The sequence below is a fragment of the Onthophagus taurus genome, chromosome 7 (assembly GCF_036711975.1).
Source record: "Onthophagus taurus isolate NC chromosome 7, IU_Otau_3.0, whole genome shotgun sequence".
NCBI lineage: Eukaryota > Metazoa > Arthropoda > Insecta > Coleoptera > Scarabaeidae > Onthophagus > Onthophagus taurus.
The window spans coordinates 24,524,231-24,546,682 of NC_091972.1; the positions used below are offsets into that span (position 1 = coordinate 24,524,231).

At 35.8% G+C, this 22,452-nt stretch overlaps 1 protein-coding gene and 1 long non-coding RNA gene across 2 annotated transcripts; one reads left to right on the forward strand and one right to left on the reverse strand.

Annotated features, from left to right (window-relative positions):
- Window positions 1-1,306: 1,306 nt before the first annotated feature.
- Window positions 1,307-10,598, reverse strand: LOC139430518 (uncharacterized). The gene is made up of 2 exons (XR_011640942.1): window positions 10,530-10,598; window positions 1,307-3,793 (listed from the first exon to the last, which is right to left on the reverse strand). It is a non-coding gene; the product is annotated as an uncharacterized lncRNA (long non-coding RNA).
- A 133-nt stretch (window positions 10,599-10,731) lies between these two features.
- On the forward strand, window positions 10,732-12,807 carry LOC111415257 (uncharacterized). Its single transcript, XM_023046839.2, has 7 exons — window positions 10,732-10,993; window positions 11,043-11,298; window positions 11,358-11,669; window positions 11,721-11,816; window positions 11,869-12,039; window positions 12,092-12,402; window positions 12,455-12,807. The coding sequence occupies exons 1-7, from the start codon at window positions 10,960-10,962 to the stop codon at window positions 12,763-12,765; spliced, it is 1,491 nt and encodes a 496-aa protein (XP_022902607.2). The 5' UTR covers window positions 10,732-10,959; the 3' UTR covers window positions 12,766-12,807.
- The last annotated feature ends 9,645 nt before the right edge of the window (window positions 12,808-22,452 follow it).

Below are 22,452 nucleotides of genomic sequence, written 5' to 3' on the forward strand. Positions count from 1 at the left end.
GTCCTTGATCGTGAGTGATCATGGTAGGAATACCGAAACGGCTGAAGTAATGCCTGAAAAGAGTATCTGCAATAGAGGCTGCAGAGATATTGTTACGGGGGATGGATTGCGCCGAAGAAGAAACAACAGTTGTTGAATAAAACGAAATAATTTATTTACAAAATATGTACAAAAAAAAAACCCTCAAAGGTTTTTTTAAGACGAAAGGGGTCGTCTTCGAATTGGCGGTTGAAGTGCTGGCTTGTTGTCGCTGCTGTTGTCGCTGTTATCGTTGTCGTTGTTGTTGTCGCTTCGGAGTTCGGTTGGAATTGACCGCTGATGGAAACCCGGCCGCCTTAAATAGGCGCCCTTGGGTAAAACCCTATCAACCGGGCGTTGTGGTTGGTTGGCGACCGTCCGATCCGTAGGTAGGGTTGACGACCAATGGCCAAGCAGATCGAACGGCGCTCAATTCGTACTTGGTGACAATATCTTTTAGAGGAAAAGCCTCTGGCCACCGTGTGAAACGCTCAATGACCGTGAGCAGATAAGTACATCCAAGAGATGGAACAGGTGGGCCAACCAAATCAATGTGAATGTGTTCAAATCGAACTTTTGGAACTTTGATTTTGAGAATTGGCGATTTTGTATGCCTTTGTATCTTAACTTTCTGGCATTGTAAACATGATTTTGTCCAAATACGAATTTGTTTCGACATATGAGGCCAAAAGAATTTTGTTTTTATTAATGAACACCATTATCTGTGGTCGCCATATTGAAACAAAATTTAAATTTCTATTAAGAAACTCTATTTACGATTGAAAAATTTAATAAAAACTTTTTAAAAATGATAAAATTTTGTTTATTTTTATTGTATGATTTTGAAATATGTCATTGTATGACATAAATTTATAACGGATTCAATAATTTGGATGATAAAAATAAAATTTCTAATTTCCTCTTTCTGTTATTCTAAATAGGTGGTTAACTGAAAGTACTTACAGCGCTGTAGCGCAGTCTGATTAGACGACGGTAACGTTTAGTCGGTTATAGAGTGCGAGGGGCATCGGGGCGTATGTTCGCTGGACCTCAATCGGTTGAATGGATTCTGCTTGGGTTCTTCTTAATTCTTGAATTGGTGATTCTTGAATTTTTCAGTTGAACCTCATTTGCCTGGCTGGTTTAGTCGGGTTGAAGGGACAATTTTCAGGTTGTGAGTTGGTTTAATCGGACTGGGGGAAGAATCTACCAGGTTGCGAGTTGCTTTGATCGGGGTCACCAAATGTGGCTATGAAGTATTAGCCAACATAATAATACAATTATAAAATTAACTTTTGGCAGACTTTTTATTTTGCGTCTGTTATGGTTTGCTTCAAAAACAATCGTGTGCAAATATAAAAATAATAACAAATAAATTACAATTTTATGTTTTTAAATGGAGCTGCTGCCACAGCACGCTACAACCCTTTCTAAATCCAAACATCGTTTCGTCAAGCATCAAACGGGATTAATATCCACCACTCCAGACGCGCCAGTGCCTTTATTTCGAGTAATTTCTTAGAACAATTGATTAGGGAAATAGGTCTTTACCCCCTTTTGGGAATCGGAACTACCTGTATTTCATGCCAAACATCAGGAACATTGCCTCCATTCAAGATGTTATTAAAGGTTTTCAACAGAATGTCTTTGCTACTATCTGAAATGTTGTTTAACATGGCAAAACTGACGTCGTCTGAACCGGGGGATGTTGTCCTTTTAAATTTCAGAGCTAACTCTAATTCAGTTCTGCTGAATGGTTTGCCTATATTAATGTCCGACTCTTCAATTATACCAGTTTCAACATCTTCCAAATTAGGCACATACTCCGGACAAAGGTGAGATATAAAATCCCGGGTACATACGAAGTCTGTAGATGATTGGGTCTCAGTGAAATTAATGGCTCTGTCGTAATGCCTTATGATTCCCCATATCATTCCTAATGATGACTCCCTGGATACTGATTCGCAGAACTGTTTGAAAGATTCTCGTTTCTTTTTTAGTAGAAGTGTTTTACTCAAAGCTATATACCTCTTGACTATGGTAAAATTAATCTCTCTAGGACACGTCATAAACTGCCTGGTTACCATCTTTCTAAGTCCCACAATTCTCGCGCAAACACCATCTACAGCGGTAATTCGTTTTGACATTTAACTTAATCTTCGGAATGAAATAATTAGCCGCCTCCCTTATTGCCATTATCAATGCCTCGTAAGAAGGTGATGTTTCCAGCTTTAAACAGTTGTCAATGTGTTCTGAAAAACTAGTCCAGTTTGCCTTCTTGTAGTGAAACCTATCAGTTTTCTGGGTTTTCAATTTACTAGAGAATGGAGTAATACTGGTAAGTACCTTAGCTAAAACAGGAAAATGATCACTTCCCAAAGTGTCTGAATCGGTTTTTGACACAACGTTTCGCACTATATCCGGTGAACAAACAATCAAATCTATAACGCTGACATTGTTATTTCTATTTAAAAAAGTTGCTCTTTTTCATTCATTACGGTCAAATCCAATGTTTCAATTAGCTCGCTCAATGCCAGGCCTCTTTCGTTTACAGTGTAACTCCCCCATAAAGGATGGTGTGCATTAAAATCACACAAAATAATAAAAGGTGCAGTAACATTCAAGAGTAATTGGTTCCAATCATAAATACTAAAACCCAAATCAGGAGGAATATACCTCGCCACAAAAGTAATACCTCCCACCCTGAACTTGACAAAATGACTTCTCTCCTCGATCATCATCGGATCGTCTAGCCATGCCGCTTGTACACCTCTTTTAATCAAAATGGAAAGTCCTCCATACCCATCAGTAGTTACCAAAAAATTTTTCTTTAGCCCAGTTTCACAGATGACTATGACATCCTGGGGAGACTCGGCGATAAAATTATAAAGATTCGGCTTGTTTCTGCTTAAACTATAGGAGTTCCATAACATAATATTAATACTTCAACTTGTGTTATCCATTAAACTAAATAGACATATTTTTGGTGTAATGTACACGGGAAACAATGATAGATGGTGCTACAAATGAAGCCGAAACAAAACTATCGTTCGACAAGGTTGGAGATCTTATCTCATTTTCATTCACCTCATAATTAATTTCGTCTGCGTCGTACATCTCTTCCAGATTAGCTTTTAAGTGGGCTCTATTAAAACCTTCCTCAGTAGGGGAAGTAGGAGTTTCTGGGGTTCTTCCATCCTGAAATAACATAAGTTCTGGGGGTGCCCCACTTCTACGTTTAGGAGAACTTGCTGGATTATGCGACTTAGTTACTCTCTTAATTGTAAAATTTTTCTTAGATTGTGTAGTCGTTTTGTTACTGTTTGTATTTAAACCTTTACTAGACTGGCTATTAGAAGGTAACCTAGGAAAATTAATATCATTATTTAGTCTATTAATAGCAAACTGTTTGTCCGAGGTCTTGTTAACCGCCATCAGTGCTTCGAAAGCAGAAATGTTGTAGGTTGCCATTAGTTTTTTATCGTAGATTGCTTTGTAAATTCAGGACAAATTCTCTCACCAAAAGGAGTACCCATCTCTGTAGATAAATGATCACCCTTACAGAAAATACAGTTAGGGTTTTCCTTTTTTGTGCATTGTTTGAAATCATGTTCCTCCGCACACCCGGGACATCTTAGTTTAGATTTATATATTTTCTTAGTGTGCCCGTATCGACAACATTTGTGACATTCTACTACTGATGCTGTATATAATTCGGTTCTTCTTACATTAAATATAGTTTGATGTAATTAGGAATTACCGTTGTGGCGGCTTGCTGTAACAAAAAAACAAAAATTATAACAGGGTAAATAAACAAAATGGTATATAATTCCCCGACTTCTAACAATTACAGACAAATCACAAGGAAATTCAATAACCTCGAACGGAACCGTTACATTCCCCCCTTACAACAAGAAAGTTTACTCGTAAACTTTAAACTTTAGACAAGCAACCCTAACAACCAAAATCCAACCCAAAAATAAGTATATGCAACTATGGAACCAACCACCTGATCCACCTCGTGCCCATAGCCTTCAGGTCTTCGACATTCGGTCGGAAGGGAAAATAATAAAATAATAAATGAAAATACAGAGATATAGGAATTCATGAATACCAACAATAAGTCACACAGTGATCATTCCAACCTAATATCAATAACATAGAGGAATTCGTGAAGCGAGGACACTCTAAAACAAAAAAGAAAAACGACTCGACTGGGACTAGAACAAAAATAGGTTCATTACTACAGTTAAAGGATAACAAGCGGAAAAAGGAAAAGAAAGTTAAGACGGGTTTGTTGGTCCATACCCACCCCTAAACTGAACTAAAATCACCCCGATAATCTCTTTTTCAAGAACCTAAGATACACTAAACCTACGATCGGTATATCGCTACCTGCGGCGAAAACGTGACAGTTTACAACTGTCACAAAACAAAATGTCAATGGCCAAACGCCCACGGACTTTGTGGTACTGGCTCTGAAAAATAGGGGAGGACAATGAAATTAAACAACTAGGGATGTACCACACCAAAGGGGAAATCAGTCAGGTAGATACTATCCATAATATCTATGGAATAGCACTAAACGAAATAACTAGTTGTACCAAACAATCACAACCAAATAGGACAAAACACACTCCGTAAGTTCCCAAGATGGACAGAACCAAAATAGAAACAGATGTACACGAAACGGAGACAGCCGGTCTTCTGGAGTAGTCTAAGGCCCCTGCCAGGTGAGCCAACAAATCAAACAAGGAACAACTAACCCGGGTCAACAAGGTAAGGCTTCAAATCCTTAGCGTGCCAAGTTCCAACATTATTACCCTCACCATCCCTCAACTCGTAAGTCCAAGGTGACAAGACCTTATAAACAGAATACGGACCTACAAATTTAGGAGCCAGCTTTGCCGAAAAATATTTAGATGCATTAGACAATACAAAGTTTCTCTTCCAAACCTTTTGGCCAACCATAAACTTATCGCTTCTCCTCCTCAAATTATACCGCCTCTCATTCACACCAGACGCCTGTGCAATGCGTTTCCTAACATCAGCAAATACCTTCGACAGATCTTCGTTATCTAAGCTCCACTCACCATCACCCATGACTTTATCATACTGTTTCCCATTCAACACCAACTCTCGACCCGTACATACGAAATGAGGTGTTAACTTCGTAACCTCGTGACGAGCGGAATTAATCGCGCAAGTTATTTTAGGAACACTCACATCCCATTTACGTTGATCGTCTTTGCAATACAAGGACAAAATTCTTTTAAGCGTACGATTCACTCGCTCTACAGGGTTAGCCTGAGGGTGATAATTGGCGTTAAACCTAACAGAAACACCATACTGTTGAGTTAGTAAGTTCAATTTCCGGGATCTAAATTGAGGACCATTGTCACAAATAAGGGTTTTAGGAACTCCAAATTTAAGAAAGACTTCCGTCTCAAGTATCTGCGAAATCTTATCTGCGGTAGCAGTTCTTATGGGATAAGCAAGTACAAATTTACTGAAGTAATCGGATATTACGAAGATAAATTGATTACCTTTTCTCGAACGAGGAAGAGGGCCAACAAGATCAATTGATATAAGCTGCCACGGTCTATCACTATCTGGGGTACGAACGAACTTACCAGCTGGTTTAACATTCGGAATCCTATAAGAAGCGCACAACTCACATCCAGAGATATACCTTACCACGTCTGACTTCATTTTAGGCCATATATAGAGCTCAGAAATTCTACCAAGAGTCTTGAAAACACCCATATGACCAGCGGTTTGAGAGTCATGAGAAAGAGCTAAAATCTCTTTACGAAAATCTTTAGGGACAACCCTTTTCCAAGGTTCAGAATTTCGTCCCAGAACAGATGACACTACATACTTATAAACCTCGTCATTCTCTACTCTAAATAAGGGGTGTTTAGCGGGAAAATTCAGAACTCTTTCTTTCAGCCTTCTATACCACATGTCAGAAGTATCAGAGAATTTCAATTCGGTCCTCTCTTGGATCGAATCGACGACCTCGAACGATCTCGAAAGTAAGTCAGGCACAACGTTCTCACAGCCTTTACGATGTTTAACGACAAAGTCGAATTGTTGCAATCTAATTGCCCATCTCGCGATACGCCCAGTAGGAACTTTCAACTTTAAAAGCCAAAGGAGAGAATAATGATCAGTAACCACCGTGAACGGGACTCCCTCAAGATAAGGTTTCAGCTTTTCCGCAGCCCAAATCACTGCCAAACACTCGCGTTCTGTGGCCGAGTAGTTACGTTCGGCCGGACTTAATGATCTACTCAAGTATACCACCACTTGTTCACCATCCTCACCAGGTTGCAACAACACGGCACCCAAACCAACACCAGAGGCATCCGTGTGCAACTCAAAAGGCAGCGAATAATCAGGACATCGCAAGATTGGAGCAGATACAAGCTTTTCCTTAATGACTCTAAAAGATCTTTCACATTCATCCGTCCATTCAACTGGCTTATTCTTTTTCAGTAGGTTCGTAATCGGAGAAATCAAAGTCGCGAACTCGGGAATAAAACGTCTATACCATGAAAAGGTACCAAGTATACGTCTAACATCTTTCTGACACTTAGGAACAGGAATCTTAAGCATGGCGTTAACCTTTTCAGGGTCTACATGAAGTCCGTATTTATCAACGACATAGCCAAGGTAACGCAATTCAGATCTGCACAACTTACATTTCTCCCAGCTGACCTTCAATCCAGCAGCGAGCAACCTCTCAAATACACTCGACAGAACCTCAAGATGTTTTTCAAAGGTATCGGTAACAATGACAACATCGTCCAAATAAACGAACACATTAGGTTCCAACTCAGGACCCAAGACCCTATCAACAAGCCTTTGCCAAGTGGCAGGAGAATTGTGCAAGCCAAAAGGCATACGTGTAAATTGATATAGCCCTCTACCGGGCACCGTAAAAGCAGTAAAAGCCTTAGAAGCATTCTCCATGGGGACTTGCCAAAAAGCGGACTTAATGTCCAGGGAAGACAAAAACTTTGCGTTCCTGAGTTTATCGAGAGTTGCGGAAATATACGGGAGTGGATAACTATCACGTTCCGACACCGCATTCAGACGACGATAATCAACACAGAATCGATATGTGTTATCTTTCTTTCGCACTAACAGGATTGGGGAAGACCAAGCACTCGATGAGGGTTCGACAACGCCCTGCTCTAACATGATATCAAGTTCTTTATTAATGTGCTGCTGCATGACCGGAGAAACGGGGTAATAGCGTTGTTTAATGGGATCAGCTGAAGTTCTAATTACGTGACTCACCAAGTGAGTACACCCTAAACCGTCACCCATTTTAGCTTTAAAAGAGTTAACCATGGTTTCTAAAAGTTGCTTATTAGAAGGGGACAAATCATCATCAAGAGAATCCATCTCGAAAACAGTCTCGTACGCGAAATTCCAAGAGTCATTTCTAAGGTCAGGCACTACTCCAACGGACTTGAAAAAATCAACACCCAAAATAAGGGTTTGGGGAAGTGTAGGTATCACCAACATGTCAATAAGGGTAATTCTGTCCTTCAAAGTAACCGGAACCGTAACCACACCCAAACTCTCAACCAATTGTCCATTAGCTATTCTGACCGAAGAACTAACGCGACGACAATGAAATCCTAAATCGGACACGACTTTCCATCCCACACCTCCTAATATAGTTCTAGAGGCACCAGTGTCTAACAAACCTAGTAACTCTCTACCTAATATCGATATTTTCAGATAAGGCCTTTCATCCTTCTTACAACTATCTAAAACGAACTCCAACACGGAAGAAATCCTATCAGCCGGCTTTTCGTCTTCAATGTCAACTAGCCGACGACCTAGTGACGACGATTGGCATTTCCCGAAGAATTCCCATTACCATGGGAACATTTAGGACAATTTTTTGTAGTAAAACCCTCATTTCCACACTTAAAACAATGCAGTCTCTTAGGACTAGGACAACCACGAGCCATGTGACCCAAAACTCCACAATTGAAGCACTTAACAGGACTTGACTCAACCGCAGAAAAATCTGAACTTTGGGGGTAGCTCACGCAACCTAAATAAGCTAATTCGGGTTCCAAAGTCTTATTGCGAATTTTAGGGGGCTGAAATTCCTTTACCGCGCGCCTAGACTCCTCTAACTGCTTACACTTGACCTTCAAATCAGAAACCGTATCAATAGTGTGAAGAGCTAGTTGGGTTTGAAAATAAGGTAAGAGGTTCTTACGGATAAGTTTAACCTTCGCCTCCTCGGAAAGTGGACAAGTGAGTCTACCGAATAAACCTAACATATTGGCGACGTAGATTGCAATAGGCTCTCGCTCACCCTGGGTTCTGTGTCGTATCTCATCCAACAGTTGTTCGTTGTAGTCGGAAGGTAAAAATTCACCCCTCAATAACACCTCTAATTCTCCCCACGAGCTAACTTCATCCCTGACAGAACGATACCAAAGTAGGGCGGGACCCTCAAATAAATCAAGAGCCGACACAAAAACTTCTCGAAGAGAAACACCTCGAGCTGCGGACAATTCATGTACTCGCTCTAAAAACGCTCCCACCGAAATACCCGTCCTTCCGGAAAATTTAAGGCCCCATTTATGTACAGGAATAGCCTTAGAAGACATCAAAGGTGGAGGACTAGTTGTTACAGGGGTAGACGAAGCAGCGCCCCCGCCTAAAGATACGTTCAGGGATCTTTCAAGGGCTTCTAACTCAATTGGCCTAGAAACGGAAGCAATGGCCTTCGTTAACCTATCCTTCAAAGACAAAGCCTCACGGAGAACAACGGCACGATCCTCACATAATTCACTCATACGCCTTATTCGCCCCAAAACATGCCAAATCTTAGTTTCAACCTTCTTAGCATTCTTAGATCGAAAATCATCTAACAATGTGGTAATTTCGGCCAGTTTGTCCCTAACCGCTAACAAATCTTCCTCTTCTGTGTAAGGGTTATCTGGGTAATCGTTGACCAAATCAGGGTTAAGTTTCTCCTTCTGTAGTAAAGAAGCAAACAACCTACGCATCTCATCGACACTAGAGGGATCCAAACCTCGGACAGTAAATTCATAACTCAATTCTTCCTTAGAAAGGTAATTAACCGTGACTTTAAGAGCCATCCTAAAAGGGTTGATCTCTCCTGAACCCGAGAAGAGATTGGTCAAATCGAAAACAGGGAACCGAAGAGTCGAAATAATTGGAATGGAATTAAGACACAAACCGAAGTCACTTTGTGTCCTCGATACAAATAAGGGTTCCGATAAAATTAAGAACTTCCAAGACAATACAACAAGGGCTCCCAAAACGATATGGGTCTCCAAAACAATAGGGGACTTTTAAAACAATATGGCCCTCCAAAACAATATGGCCCTCCAAAACAATATGGCCCTCTAAAACAATATGGCCCCACGTTGGGCGCCAAAATTTGTGGCGGCTTGCTGTAACAAAAAAAACAAAAATTATAACAGGGTAAATAAACAAAATGGTATATAATTCCCCGACTTCTAACAATTACAGACAAATCACAAGGAAATTCAATAACCTCGAACGGAACCGTTACACCGTCCCTGCGAAAGTAACTAATAATGTTGAAGTATCTCTGTATTCAAATTCTATTTGTGAGCTTGAATGAGACCCATCCTTTACCGAAGAGGACATCAAACAAAATTTAGTCAAAGAAAGGAGAACTTGTTTGGCTATTTTCCTTTTCAATCTTCTCATTGCAAGAACTTCCCTCTCATTGTCTGTGATTAAATTTTGTTTGATGTCCTCTTCGGTAAAGGATGGGTCTATATTGCGGATGATAGCCTTGCAAGATATCAGGTGAGTTGGTATATATGTTCTCCAATTATTTACCGCAACAAAGTTGGCATCTAGGAATTTGTTAGCATGGACATATAGAATTGAATTCTATTGCTAATCTATTTTCCTCCTTTTTTCAACGAGTTTTACACCAGGTATCATCTGGTCATAGATGTATCTCCCTATTTTCATATCGCTTAAAGCCGTAATATTCTTGTCAATAGATTCGATGTAGACGATGAAAGGAGACGAATCCATATTGGAGAAGCGAAAGTTGTTAAAATTAAATGAAATATTATCAAATAGGCATCCCTTATCTGCTAAGACTCTTTTCCCAAGATTAATAGTATCGTCCGCAATAATTAATTTTTCTTTATCATTAATCTGGATGCATCCACGCTCAATGGCCGATTTACGTTGTGCAGCGTTTAAATTCATATGATTAAATGTTCTAGAATCAAGAATATTGGTTGTGTTTGCCTGAATATATCTCACAAACTCAAGAGCATCTTTAAGATTTATTTTCACAGCGCAACTAAAAAAATCTGTAGAGTCCAGTTGATCCTCCATGATAACAAAACGGCGGAGGTGGCTTTCCACCCCCGTCCTAAACTACTAATATTACCAAGCCAAGCAAAAAGCAATTACCAAGCAAAGCGAAAATCAGCAAAGATCAAATAACTTACCACAGGGCTACCCAAAATTACCAAGAACACGTACTTTACGTCACCACGAACTGTCGGAAAGTGATTTAGAGGTTATGTTTTGTTTGGCGACAAGATATAGTACCAACTAAAAATTGGTAAAAATCGAATTATCCTAAATTTGACGTTTCGAAATTTAAAATGTTATTAATTATTTATTATAAATTTAATTACTAATTGAGTTTTGTAATAAGCTTTTATTTCAAATATTTTTTCTGGAAATCTAAAAGAAAATAGCTGCTTCTCAGATTGGTCATATATTTTTATTTATTTATTATTTTCTGAGTCATTGTCATTTTCAAGAATTTTTTAAATTTCTTTAAATGACTGTTCACAGAAGGGTGGGTTCGCCGATAGCCAAATCCTGCCCAAAGTGCCCAAAGAAAGTTTCCGGTATAAATGAAAATTTATAATGCAGAACGAAGACCATAGACCACATATTATTGGTAGAAAAAAAATTTGTCCTTTTTAGCTTATTTTATGTTCTGTATTTAGAAGTGAATGAAGGAGTGATTGATTTGGGGAAAGAGATCGATAGGGATAACATTCCACCGTTGAGAAATCCATATAAAGGTGAACGAAGAGGACATTTTAATACTACCAAGTTATTCGAAAGCGAACCGGTGTTACAAAGACCTAAACCGAGAAGGCGTATTCCGATTCCAAAGGATTTGCCAAAACCGAAAGCTGTGCCTACTTATAGTACTCTTAGTAAACCGAATTTGGATAGAAACATAAAATTTGAAACACCGTAAAAATTTAATATAAATCTTTTTTATTTAATTATCTAAGTGTTTAGGAATGTTTTAGACCGTCGGATGGTATAAAGAAATTTGCCACAGAAAAATTACGTAATAAGATTCCTAACGTTGCTTGTTCTTCGGTTAGCAGCAGTACGGTGACAGCGATAACAAAAATTCCACATTCGCGTGTTATTAGAAATAAACCTATTTTAAGAAGTAAAGTATCGAACAGTAGAATACCAGGTGCTGATCCAAGATTTAGAAGAACTAGATCACCCTCATCAAAAAATCATTTAACCACTCAATCAGAGTTGAGAGTTTCACCAACAACATCAGAAAAAATTAAAACTAAATCACAATCCGAATCCAAATTTTTACTGTAAATGTTTCAATTTTTCTTGTAACAATTTTAATTTATTTATTGTTGTAGCCCTTCTCAAAGTGATGCACTTTCAACTACTCGAATGAATATTGGAAAAAGTAAAGGAGATTCACTTAAATCAATAAATAAAATTTTACTTCAAAAGTAATTTTTTTTTAAATCCCAAAAACAAATCCTTTTTCTATTTTCTTTTTAGATCTGATTATTCTGAATCAAAACTGGCTGAAAAAAGTGATGATCCCTCATCAAAAATATCTCAAGATGACAAAAGTAAGAGTGTTGAAGCACCTACGTTGTCAGAAGCAACAAGTTTAATAGGAGGTACTCTATATCAATCCGCAGTTTCTGGGCCATCATTAAAAAATGAGTAAGGTTCCTAAAAATTGATTAACTATGAAACAAATTAACGTTCTTTTAAGGAAACCTTTTTGGGATGATCCGAGATTAATTGATAAATACGGAAAATTACTTAAACCTGTTTCACTCGGGCCGAGGAATTCATTAAGTTCATGGACGTTGCCGACTGAAAAACCTGACAATTTCTACCATAGAGACGTTATGTTCAGCGATCCTCAACGGAACATAATCTCAAAAAACGAGTCGAAAAGACAACTTCTACAGCGACATTGCACAAAATGTTATAGTACAATGAATAATAATACTATTTTTACTGAATCCACAAGAACTATTCCACCTTATGATCTAAATAAAGAAAAGCTTTATAGCTTAAGTAAGAATTCATTTTCTATTAATTTACTGAGTTAGAAAAATGTTTTTTTTAGTTTATTCAAATTACTTATCTGCAGTATTTTTTGCTCTCGGATCTATTTGTGGACTTCTCCTGGTTGCTTTGGTAGTCTGGGTTGTAGCCAATGATCTAGCATTTACATATTTTCAAAAAAGTCCGTCGAAACCGAAGTTTACTGGAATGACTGCGTGGGTAGTGTATTTCGTGGGCGGTGCTATTTATGGAATTATATATATCTGTAAATGGATTGGATTTATGTTTACAATACCCAAGAACGAGGTTTATAACACTGCAAAAATTGAACCGCCAGAACCTTGGTATTCTACTCTTATATCGTGGACATAATTTTATTGTAAAAAAAGTACAAATATATTTTCTTTATTCTTTTTTGTGTAATTTTAACTCTATTACATTATTAGTTCACAATTTGTTTCATTTATTCGTTTAGGTTATGTAAAGTAAAAATATCGAAACCTTGACTTCAAACCAGTTTTTGAAGAAGATTGTAACATGGCATCCGAAACGTTAAACCTTTTCTTAAAAGACGCACGGCAAAACCCGAAAATTTCTAATGTTAGCTGTAATTTTAGTTCAAAAACGTCCTTCTTCGTTTAGTAAGAAGCTCCAGTTCCAGGTAAAAAAGGTTTTACGTCTTGTGGGAGTATACCCCGGTTTCAGCCCTATTCAAGGTCAAATCAGGCTACTTTCTATTGCTTTAATTTCAAACTTACAACGGTATGAGGGAGGCTCTTCATCCAGTCTACATCCCCCCTTCGTTTCTAACCACCGCTACCAATACGGCTGCATCAAGCTTCGTCAGTTGGTTACTCCAATTACGGGCAAGTATAAATGAAATAAAACAAAGATGTTACTTTTTGCCTTCCGTTAGTTTTGTTTCAAAGTTACACAGCTAGGGGGGGGGCTCTTCGTCCCGGCAGGCTACAATTGCTCCTTCACTTGGGAATTCCACTTACAGGTGAGTATGAATTTTTACTTTTTACTGCCTTAATATCAGACTTACAATGGTGGGGGTCTCTTTGTCCCGTCGGGATTCCCCCTCCGTTTCCAGCTCCCGCACTCAGTACGGCTACATCGGTTACATCCGCTTCGTCAATTGGTGACTCCAGCAGTTACGGATAGATCAAATAAAACAAAGATGTTAAGTTTTGCTTTCCGTTAGTTTTGTTTCAAACTTACAGAGATGGGAGGAGGACACTTCGTTTGGCAGGATCCCCCTCCGGCGCCGAAACTCGTCTTGCTGGTAATCCATTGACCGTAATCTTAATTGTTATACAATTGCACAGCAGCGCGGGCTGTCTTGTCCATTTCCACCTTCTTGGTTTTGAGGACTGTTGGAGAGTTTTAGAATAGATAAAGGTATTAGCTAGTTAATAGGGCAATACAGGATGAATTGGATGTAGGATAATATAATAGGCGAAATGGAGGAAGGCAAACGTTTTGGCTGTGATAGAAAGCGCATAATTGTTATGAATAGGACTGTTTGAAGAAAAAAGTGTTTCCGGAAATGTGGAAAAACACGAGAGTTACAATAGAGTTGTCAAACTTATCAATTTTTTTCGTGCTTTAACTTTCTGAACACAAACAAAGCCTCGAAGATGCTAATATGATGTATTAGTCATGCAATGGCAATGCTGATATGTATGGAAATGTTGAATATATTTTAAAAATAATGTTGCAATAAATAATAGTTAGCAAACAGATGTTATTTACATACAATTACATACATATACACCATTGACCATAACACATATGGTCAATCAACAAGTTATAGACAAACATACTTACTTTTTTAATGGAACCTGTACATTAGACGCATTTTAATTTGAGAAATTGCAACACCACTTTTCATATAAACTAGATCTTAAAATATAGATAACTTAATTATATTTTGTTTAATCAGAATTTATAGATTTGGATTAGCAGTATCTGGTTTTCTGGCAGCAGTGTCTAGTCTTCTCTAAGGAGGATTTATTTTTCCATCCGCAGTATCTTATCATCTTGCTAGTAGTATCTAATCTTGCGGCAGCAGCATTTAATATCTACAAGATGCATCTAGTCTGTTATGTTAACAGTATCTTGTCTTGTATTGGCAGTATGTAGTCTTTTATTAGCAGTGTATATTCTTCCATTCGCAGTGTCTAATCTCCTATTAACAGCCTCTAGGCTTCCATTAGCACTATCTAGTCTTCCATTGGGTGTATTGAGTCTCCTCTTAGCAGTATCTAATCTCATTATGCTTGTCCTGTACGGGATTGCATACAGAATACCCAGAAAGATGGATTGGGCGTCGTGATTCGATTACGTGGCCTCCTCATTCTCTGGATCTAAATCCCCTTGATTTTCTTATTACGATTGCATAAAAGAAAATGTATTAAAAACCGATTGAAAATCTTGCCGAACTGCGCCTCAATATTTATACAGCAGCAGAAGAAATAAATGCAAAAAGACTTGCACAACAAGTAAAAAGATCTTTTCTGTGACGATGCAGAACTTGTATTAGTGCCGACGGCAAATATTTTGAGCATTTGCCTTAGTTTTAAGAAAATAATGAACTTATAATAAATAAATTTGTTTGTTTAATTTTGTCTTTAGCTTAACCTTATTTGAAAGAGTCTTTTTGCAAGACATAAGAGCAACCATCTTGTTGAAACCACATTTTGTAGTTCGTAGATATTGACTGGCACACCTTCTAACAAAGTTAAGAGGAAATAAAGAGTAAATACAAATAGCATACAAAAGTATGAATTTTTTAAATAATGTGTTTTTTGCAGAAAAACAGGCAATAATATTGTTTATGACAAGAAAAATGGCAAGTATTGTACCATTTTGGAAACTTGACTAAACAGGCCATCTTTTAAAATTACTTGCCAAGGGTGTGTACTACTCCATTAATTATTTACTTCATTAAATTAATATATCTTTTTGCAAAACTAACGACTTTTGTTGTTTGATTTGTGACATCTACAGTAGCATGGTTCACAAGGAATACATTATTAAAAAAATCACTATTAAATTGCGAACATTTCTGACCGTAGTACCTAAAGATATGATTTACAGGATCGATTTTTAACATTTTCAAAAGTATGTCTATTACCACTTAACTAAAAGACATGGAATTTTGTTCTCATTTTTACCAGAACAGGTATGGGTTGGCCTCTCACCCGGTGCCCGCTTGACGTTGAGTTTCGGGACAGCCTGTATTGTATATAAACTTTTGACAGACGTATCTATTCCTCTATTAGCAGTGTCTAGTCTTCCATTAGTTGTACCGTGTCTTTTTTTAGCAGTATCTAGTCTTCAAATAATAATGTCTAGTGTTCTACCAGCTGTATATAATTTTCTGAATCAGTATCCAGTTTTGCATTAGTGTTCTCTTGAACCCTCTCTTAGCAGAATGTAGTCTTGTAAAAGCAGTAGAGTGTAATCGTCTCCCAGTAACATGTAATATCCTGCCCAAACTATATAAATTTTAGGCAGCAATATCTAGTCTTCTATTTACAATGCCTAGTCTTCCTTTCACAGTACCTAGTCTTCAATTAGTTCTGTCAACACTATCCAGTCTTCTGTAAGCAGTATTAAGTCTTCTATTAATATTATCTAATTTTCCATTAGTATGACTGCCAGCACCATCTCCTGCCAGCGATATAATGACAAAAATTAAGTGAAATACCCAAGCAACAATTATCAACTATAATTTATCCATACAAATACTTTAAGAAATAGTGAGATTTTTTTAGAATTTTCGATATTGCAGCATCGCAAGCTTCATCGTGGTTATCAATTTCATCTCTATGTAATGTTGTCGCTACAATAATTTGTTACGCTAAAAGCAGATTACAACGAATTTCATAAGATAATACATTGAATCTCCCAATCCTTGGAGATTTCATGGATTTTTTATAGGTGTAATTAAATAATGACACAGTGGATACGTACTATCCCCCAACAAAACATTGTCTCTTATTTCATTAGATTTAAATATTGCTTTTATTTTTGAATTATTAAAAATATTTGCGTCGTGTGATACATTACCGAATATTATCTTATTAATAACTCACTTTGACTGGAGATTGAAGCCGAATTTATTTGGAAGTTATTTGGAAATACTTCAACCGTATTCCCATTTTTTCTTGCTCATTTCTTGGCACATGCATAAAACCTTACAGTTAAAGAAATTATTCTATTGATGATATTGGGTTATTCTAAAATACAACGGTTTAAATATTAGTAGATTTACTAATAACACTACCCAAAAAAAAACATAAAATGTATATTTAACGCCACTATATTTTTCTTATGTAGTTTGGTTCCCAAACCCAAAAATCACATTTAAAATTTTTTCTATGGATACGTTTTAGAGCTATGATTTTTTTTAGGGTAATTTGACGAGTTAGATATGACCGATCTGGTCGTGCTATTCATCAAATTAAAGAGTATTGTAGAAAAATTCTTTTTTACCTTCTACGTAAAGTTTGCTCTTTTTAGAAGACAACAAGGTATGCAGGATGAGAATCTGTGGAGAAATTACCAAAAATTATGATCTTCTATATGTGTGAGCACAGCTCTTTCTTGTACATGAAATTCCGCGCAATTAGACCGTTAGAAATATTTAAGTTTCATCCCAATCTTTCGATTTAAAATAATTTCAAGATGGCTGCCACATCCAGTGTACCGGAAGTAGCCTAGAACTTCGTTATTTTAAATGGAATGCTGCAAATTTTATTGGATATTTGATAAAAATAAAAATAAAAATTGGAAATTCACTCAAACGCCTTGGAGAGCCGCAAAAAATCCGTCTAGTATTTACCACAAAAACTTAAACTAAGGTAAATACCTCAATGTATTAAGGCAGCACATTGAGCCTTTGGTCGACAATTTGCCATTAAATATGTCTCAAATGATATATTTTCAATATGACGGAGCACCAGCACATAATGCCAGAGTTGTTAGTGAATTTTTAAATACTGCTACAAACTTTGGCAATATTGGAAACAATGTCTTCCATCATGGTTATGGTTATCACCATAACAACAGTTAAGTTTTAAATACATACAATAGTTTCAGAAAGAACAAAAAAAATTGATTGAACATAATTAACATTATGTTCCATCATAGTATGTATGTATGGTTATCACCATAGCAACATTAACTTTTAAATACATACATTAGTTTTAGGTAGAACAAAATGAATTTTTGTTAATTATTCAATAACTATAAGAAATATACCCCACAAACTATATATATTTGTTATCAGAAGAAAATAACAAATTATTTTAGGTCATAGCCAACTATGGTTTCCATTTAAAAAAATAAAGTTACGTCTAAAATCTCGAAAATAAAAGATGAGAAAAAAATTCTTCCTACGCCACTGAATTCTTCGTAAAAAGTTGCCCATATAATGTTTTATTTATAATACTCCATCTTTGATAATAAGTGAGATATTCGCGATTGTCGTTTTCGCAAAATTTTCACTTTTTGCCGATAGGGCGAAAACAAAAGACGATAGCTGTTTGGAGTTTTCGGCATTAGCATTTTCTCGAAAAACGAGATCATGACATGTAAGCTACTTTTTTTGTATATCTTTTAGTTTCGGAGATAGCTTATGCGGACATCGAAATTGGGACACCCAGTACATGCTAACGTGTACGCAAATTAAAAAATTATATACACGCGAAACGTCATCACAGCTATAACGTCACGTTTAGCGTGCGTATACTGAATATTATTCGGTACACGTTAATAACTTGGAAGTTTTAAGCTTGTATAAGTATTGTCGGTTTTGTTCCTACTATCTTAAGTTAATAATTTCATCATTCACATTCAACAAAAGAGCATATTACACCCCGGCGTGTAATAACCGGCGTGTCAAACCTTTTCTTAAAACACGCACGGCAAAATCCGAAAGTTTCTAGTGTTAGTTCTAATTTTAGTTCAAATAAATATGTATCGTTATTCGAAACAGGGTAACATATCACTTTATTAAATGAAGTGACATTACCTTGTGCTTTCCCGAGAAAATTCAGCAATACCAACATCAAAATTATAAAGTTCTAACGTACACCGAAAAATATTCAGATCAACAATACCAACCTCAAAATTATAAAGTTCTAACCTTGTTTATAGATATACATCATATATATACTATCTCCTATATCGCTGACTCCCTATCTAAGCAATGAGTGGCGAGCGTTTCCATCAAAAGCAGACGGAATGATATATGTTTTGTCTCTGTCGTGCCCCCATATCGCGAAGGCGCTTGCGCGAATCGTAAATTTTTAAGAGTTTGAAGTGTTTCGCGCGTATTTTATGCAGCTTTGAAATGCAATTATTGTAGATAGTTGACTTTAATTATAAATTATCGTAGATGCATCAAATAAATTAGAATATATGTACTTTTGTGTGAAATTGACGTTGAATATTGCTTTAAATATCAACTTTATGTAGGTTGTTCATTAAACATTATATTCTTTACTTTTGTTTAGGCAACCCAAATAACAAACCAAATTTTATGTAACCATGACAATTTTGTCGATTTCAAATGTTATAAATAAAACAAGAAGCCATTATTGTATTAGATTTTAGGTTATGTTTATGTCAAACATTTATTTGGTGTTTTATAAACATCAAGGTCATCAGCTGCTATTAATTTTTAATTCACCGTCCAATAAGATAAAAGCGTACTCACCACGTGTTCACGCATGTCTCTTGTGTGGACGGGGGCACGACAGAGACAGATATATATATATCTGCACTCTAGTGTTTACACTCTTTTGCTGCCTTAGTCAGCGATATAGGAGATAGTATATATATGATATACATAGTTATTCAATCGATGTTAGTTTGTGCACATGATACCCAGATGGCAGGGTAATTTTTGTGTCACCTTTCATAAAAATTTAAATTTTACTATACGCGCCCTAACGTATTACTACGAAAAACGTAAAATAAGTTGCATATATTTTAGTATTTCTTGCATAGAAAAAAATCGATAATGTGTCCTTCGAGAATAATACCGAATTGTTAGAGACTATTCGTCGGTAGGTACCGATTTGTAGACGTCAAATTTTTTTAAGTAGGTGTATGAACAGGTTTTATGAGAGGAAACCAACTGCGCTGAATCTTTTTAAGAAGTTTGTTTAAAAGACTATATTTTATATACAGAGTAAGACATTCAAATTGAGATTACCTAATAACTCATAAAACATCAATTTTATCAAAAAAGTTTCAGATAAAACTTTCATCGTATAAAGGCGGAAAGTATTCTGAACAATTTTTATTGCATATTAGAAGCCTCATCAATATTTTTCAATTGTTAAGTATGCTTTTCAAAGGCTACATGTTTGAGTGCAGGAAGTTAGCCCCCATTTTTTGATTTTTAAATTTTTCATTGTTTTTTTAGATTGTTCTAGAGTTGTTCTACATTGTTCCAAAGCGGCAAATCGAAAAAATATAAACTCCGCGAGAAAACGGAAAAAACGAGTTTTTTGACTAGCCCCCCATTTTTGGAAAAATCAAATTTTCTTTGTTCTGGGTTATTCTAGTTATTGTTCTAGAAAATCAAAATTATGGGATAGAGCATTACGAAGTTATAGCTAAAAATAGGTTTGGCTACCGAAATGTCTAGTTGATTGCTGTGACCATAGTTTTTCTATTATCAATTCCATATTACAAATATATACTTATTATAGCTAACGCAATCTGGAACAGCTATTATTTTCACTAGAACAACTCTCTAAAGGGCAATTTACTCTTTGAAAATTAAAGTTTTTCGAAGTTTCAGTCAGTAATTCTTGTGTCAGCGGTTTTATATTACGCAATAACAATTAAAAAACAGAACAATCTAAAATAACTCAAACTTTGTCGATTCAAATTGTTCTAGATGTGTTTTACGTTTAACACGGACATTAATTTTGCAAAATCACATATTTTTTGTTGCTCTAAATTGTTCTTGTTGTTCTAGGTACTTAAAATGCTTATTTAATCACTGCGTCTTTAGTTCTTTTAAAGTTTCATATTAAAAATTAGTACTTACAACAATTAAAACAATTCAGAACATCTGTTATTTTCACTGGAAAAACCTTAAATTTGAGTTGTTGTGATATCGGACAGGTTTTGTTGAATCAGTGAACCCAACCTTTAATATAATGATAGTTTTAAAAAATTAAAAGATATGGAATAATCTGACCATCTAATTTCCTACAAATCACCTTTCTCTTTAATCTTATAATAATAAAACATAAGTTGCAATTTAAAGTGTATTTTATTTTGTAAAACAAAGTAATAAATTAATAAATAAACTAAACTAACAAAAGTAAGTTGGGCTGCCAAAATGTCTAGTTGATTGCTGTGACCATAGTTTTTGTATTTTCAGTTCTATATCACAAATATATACTTATTATACCTAAGCAATCTGGAACAGCTAATATTTTCACTAGAACAACTCTATAAAGAACACTTTACTCTTTAAAAATTAAAATTTTTGGAAGTTTCAGTTAGTAATTCTTTCATAAGTAAGTTTCATTAATATCTATTTCAATAAAATATATATTGTTTAAAATACTTGCGGATTCGACAGTATATTTCATAGTTTAGCATTTGCCCCATTGAGGTCTTATATATAATCTAGAGTGCGTATGCTGTTGTCCCCACCACGCCTAAAATGAAGCCAGAAAGGTCGCCATGTTAGATGTACCAACTTAGCGGGAAATTCGAAATTTTTATATATACTTATACAAGAATTTACATTATTATAAACTGGAAAGACAGAAAATAATAACCAAAACAAAACATAAATTTTTTTTTGATAAATAATTAATTATATGATATTTTAAAAGAACTTAATAATTTTTAGCCATAACCCTTATAATTAATATAAACTAAGAAGAAAATATTTAAAGCAATTCTGATTGATCACGTTAACCTTTGCTTATAAATAATTGTTAGTTTATTAAAAAAAAACTGAACAGTCCTTAATAATAAACTTTACTTGAACTTCAATTGAAGACCTCGGTGTAAGAAGGGAGTAGCTCCATTTATCAAGACAAGGAGTTGTCCCCTTCTTACACCGAGGTCTTTAATTGTTAATTCTAAGTCAAGTAACCAGAAACATTTTATGGACTGTTGTAAATAATCGTCCAACCTACCAAATTATAAAAAACATGTGTGAAACGAAAAGAATTCGAAAACTTTCAACAAAAATCAAATTTTAATAAAAATAACAATATGTTTATGAGAATTGTGAGGTTATTTATTATTATTATTATTCTTCTACTGGTGGGGTTTTGGAAATGTGAGGTTATAATTGTAGGTACAATAGAGACTTGAAACTATAGCTAAGTTCAGGTCGGTACATCCAACATGTCTGACTTTCTGATTACCCCCACCACCACCACATACGCTCTCTAGATTATATATAAGACCTCAATGATTTGTCCGTACACACAATTCATTTAGAAATCATGTTGAGAATGTTCGCACAGATCGCTTTAGTTTCCTAAAATTCTTTTTAAAAACCGGTTCTAGTAAAGCAACATATAAAAAAAGAGCTGAACTATTAACAGGAATAAATTATTTTGGAAGCCAGAATATTGCTGGCGTGATAATAGTGAATGCTATTTCAAATATTGCGTTTCTTTGCACACAACTATTTAAAGAAGAATTTAGTTATTGTAGGACTAAAAGCTGCAACAATTGTTTAAACGTTACTTTCCATAAAAACATAATTTTACCAATCGACACTGACTTCGTAACAATATCTGACTATGCACAGCTAAAGCAAGTAAAAGAAAACTACACGCAAACTCTAAGCAACAATTGCAAAAAAATGTGGTTGTGACGCATTAGCCTTCAATATGGAACGATGCTGTTTATAGAAATAACGAATGGAGAGAACAATAAAACAAATTTGAGTGATTACGCACGCAATTTGTAACTCCACAACAAATTCTATATCCCCGCAGGTATCATCAGTTATGAAGGTACTCAATCTTTGAATGATGTAGGACACTACTC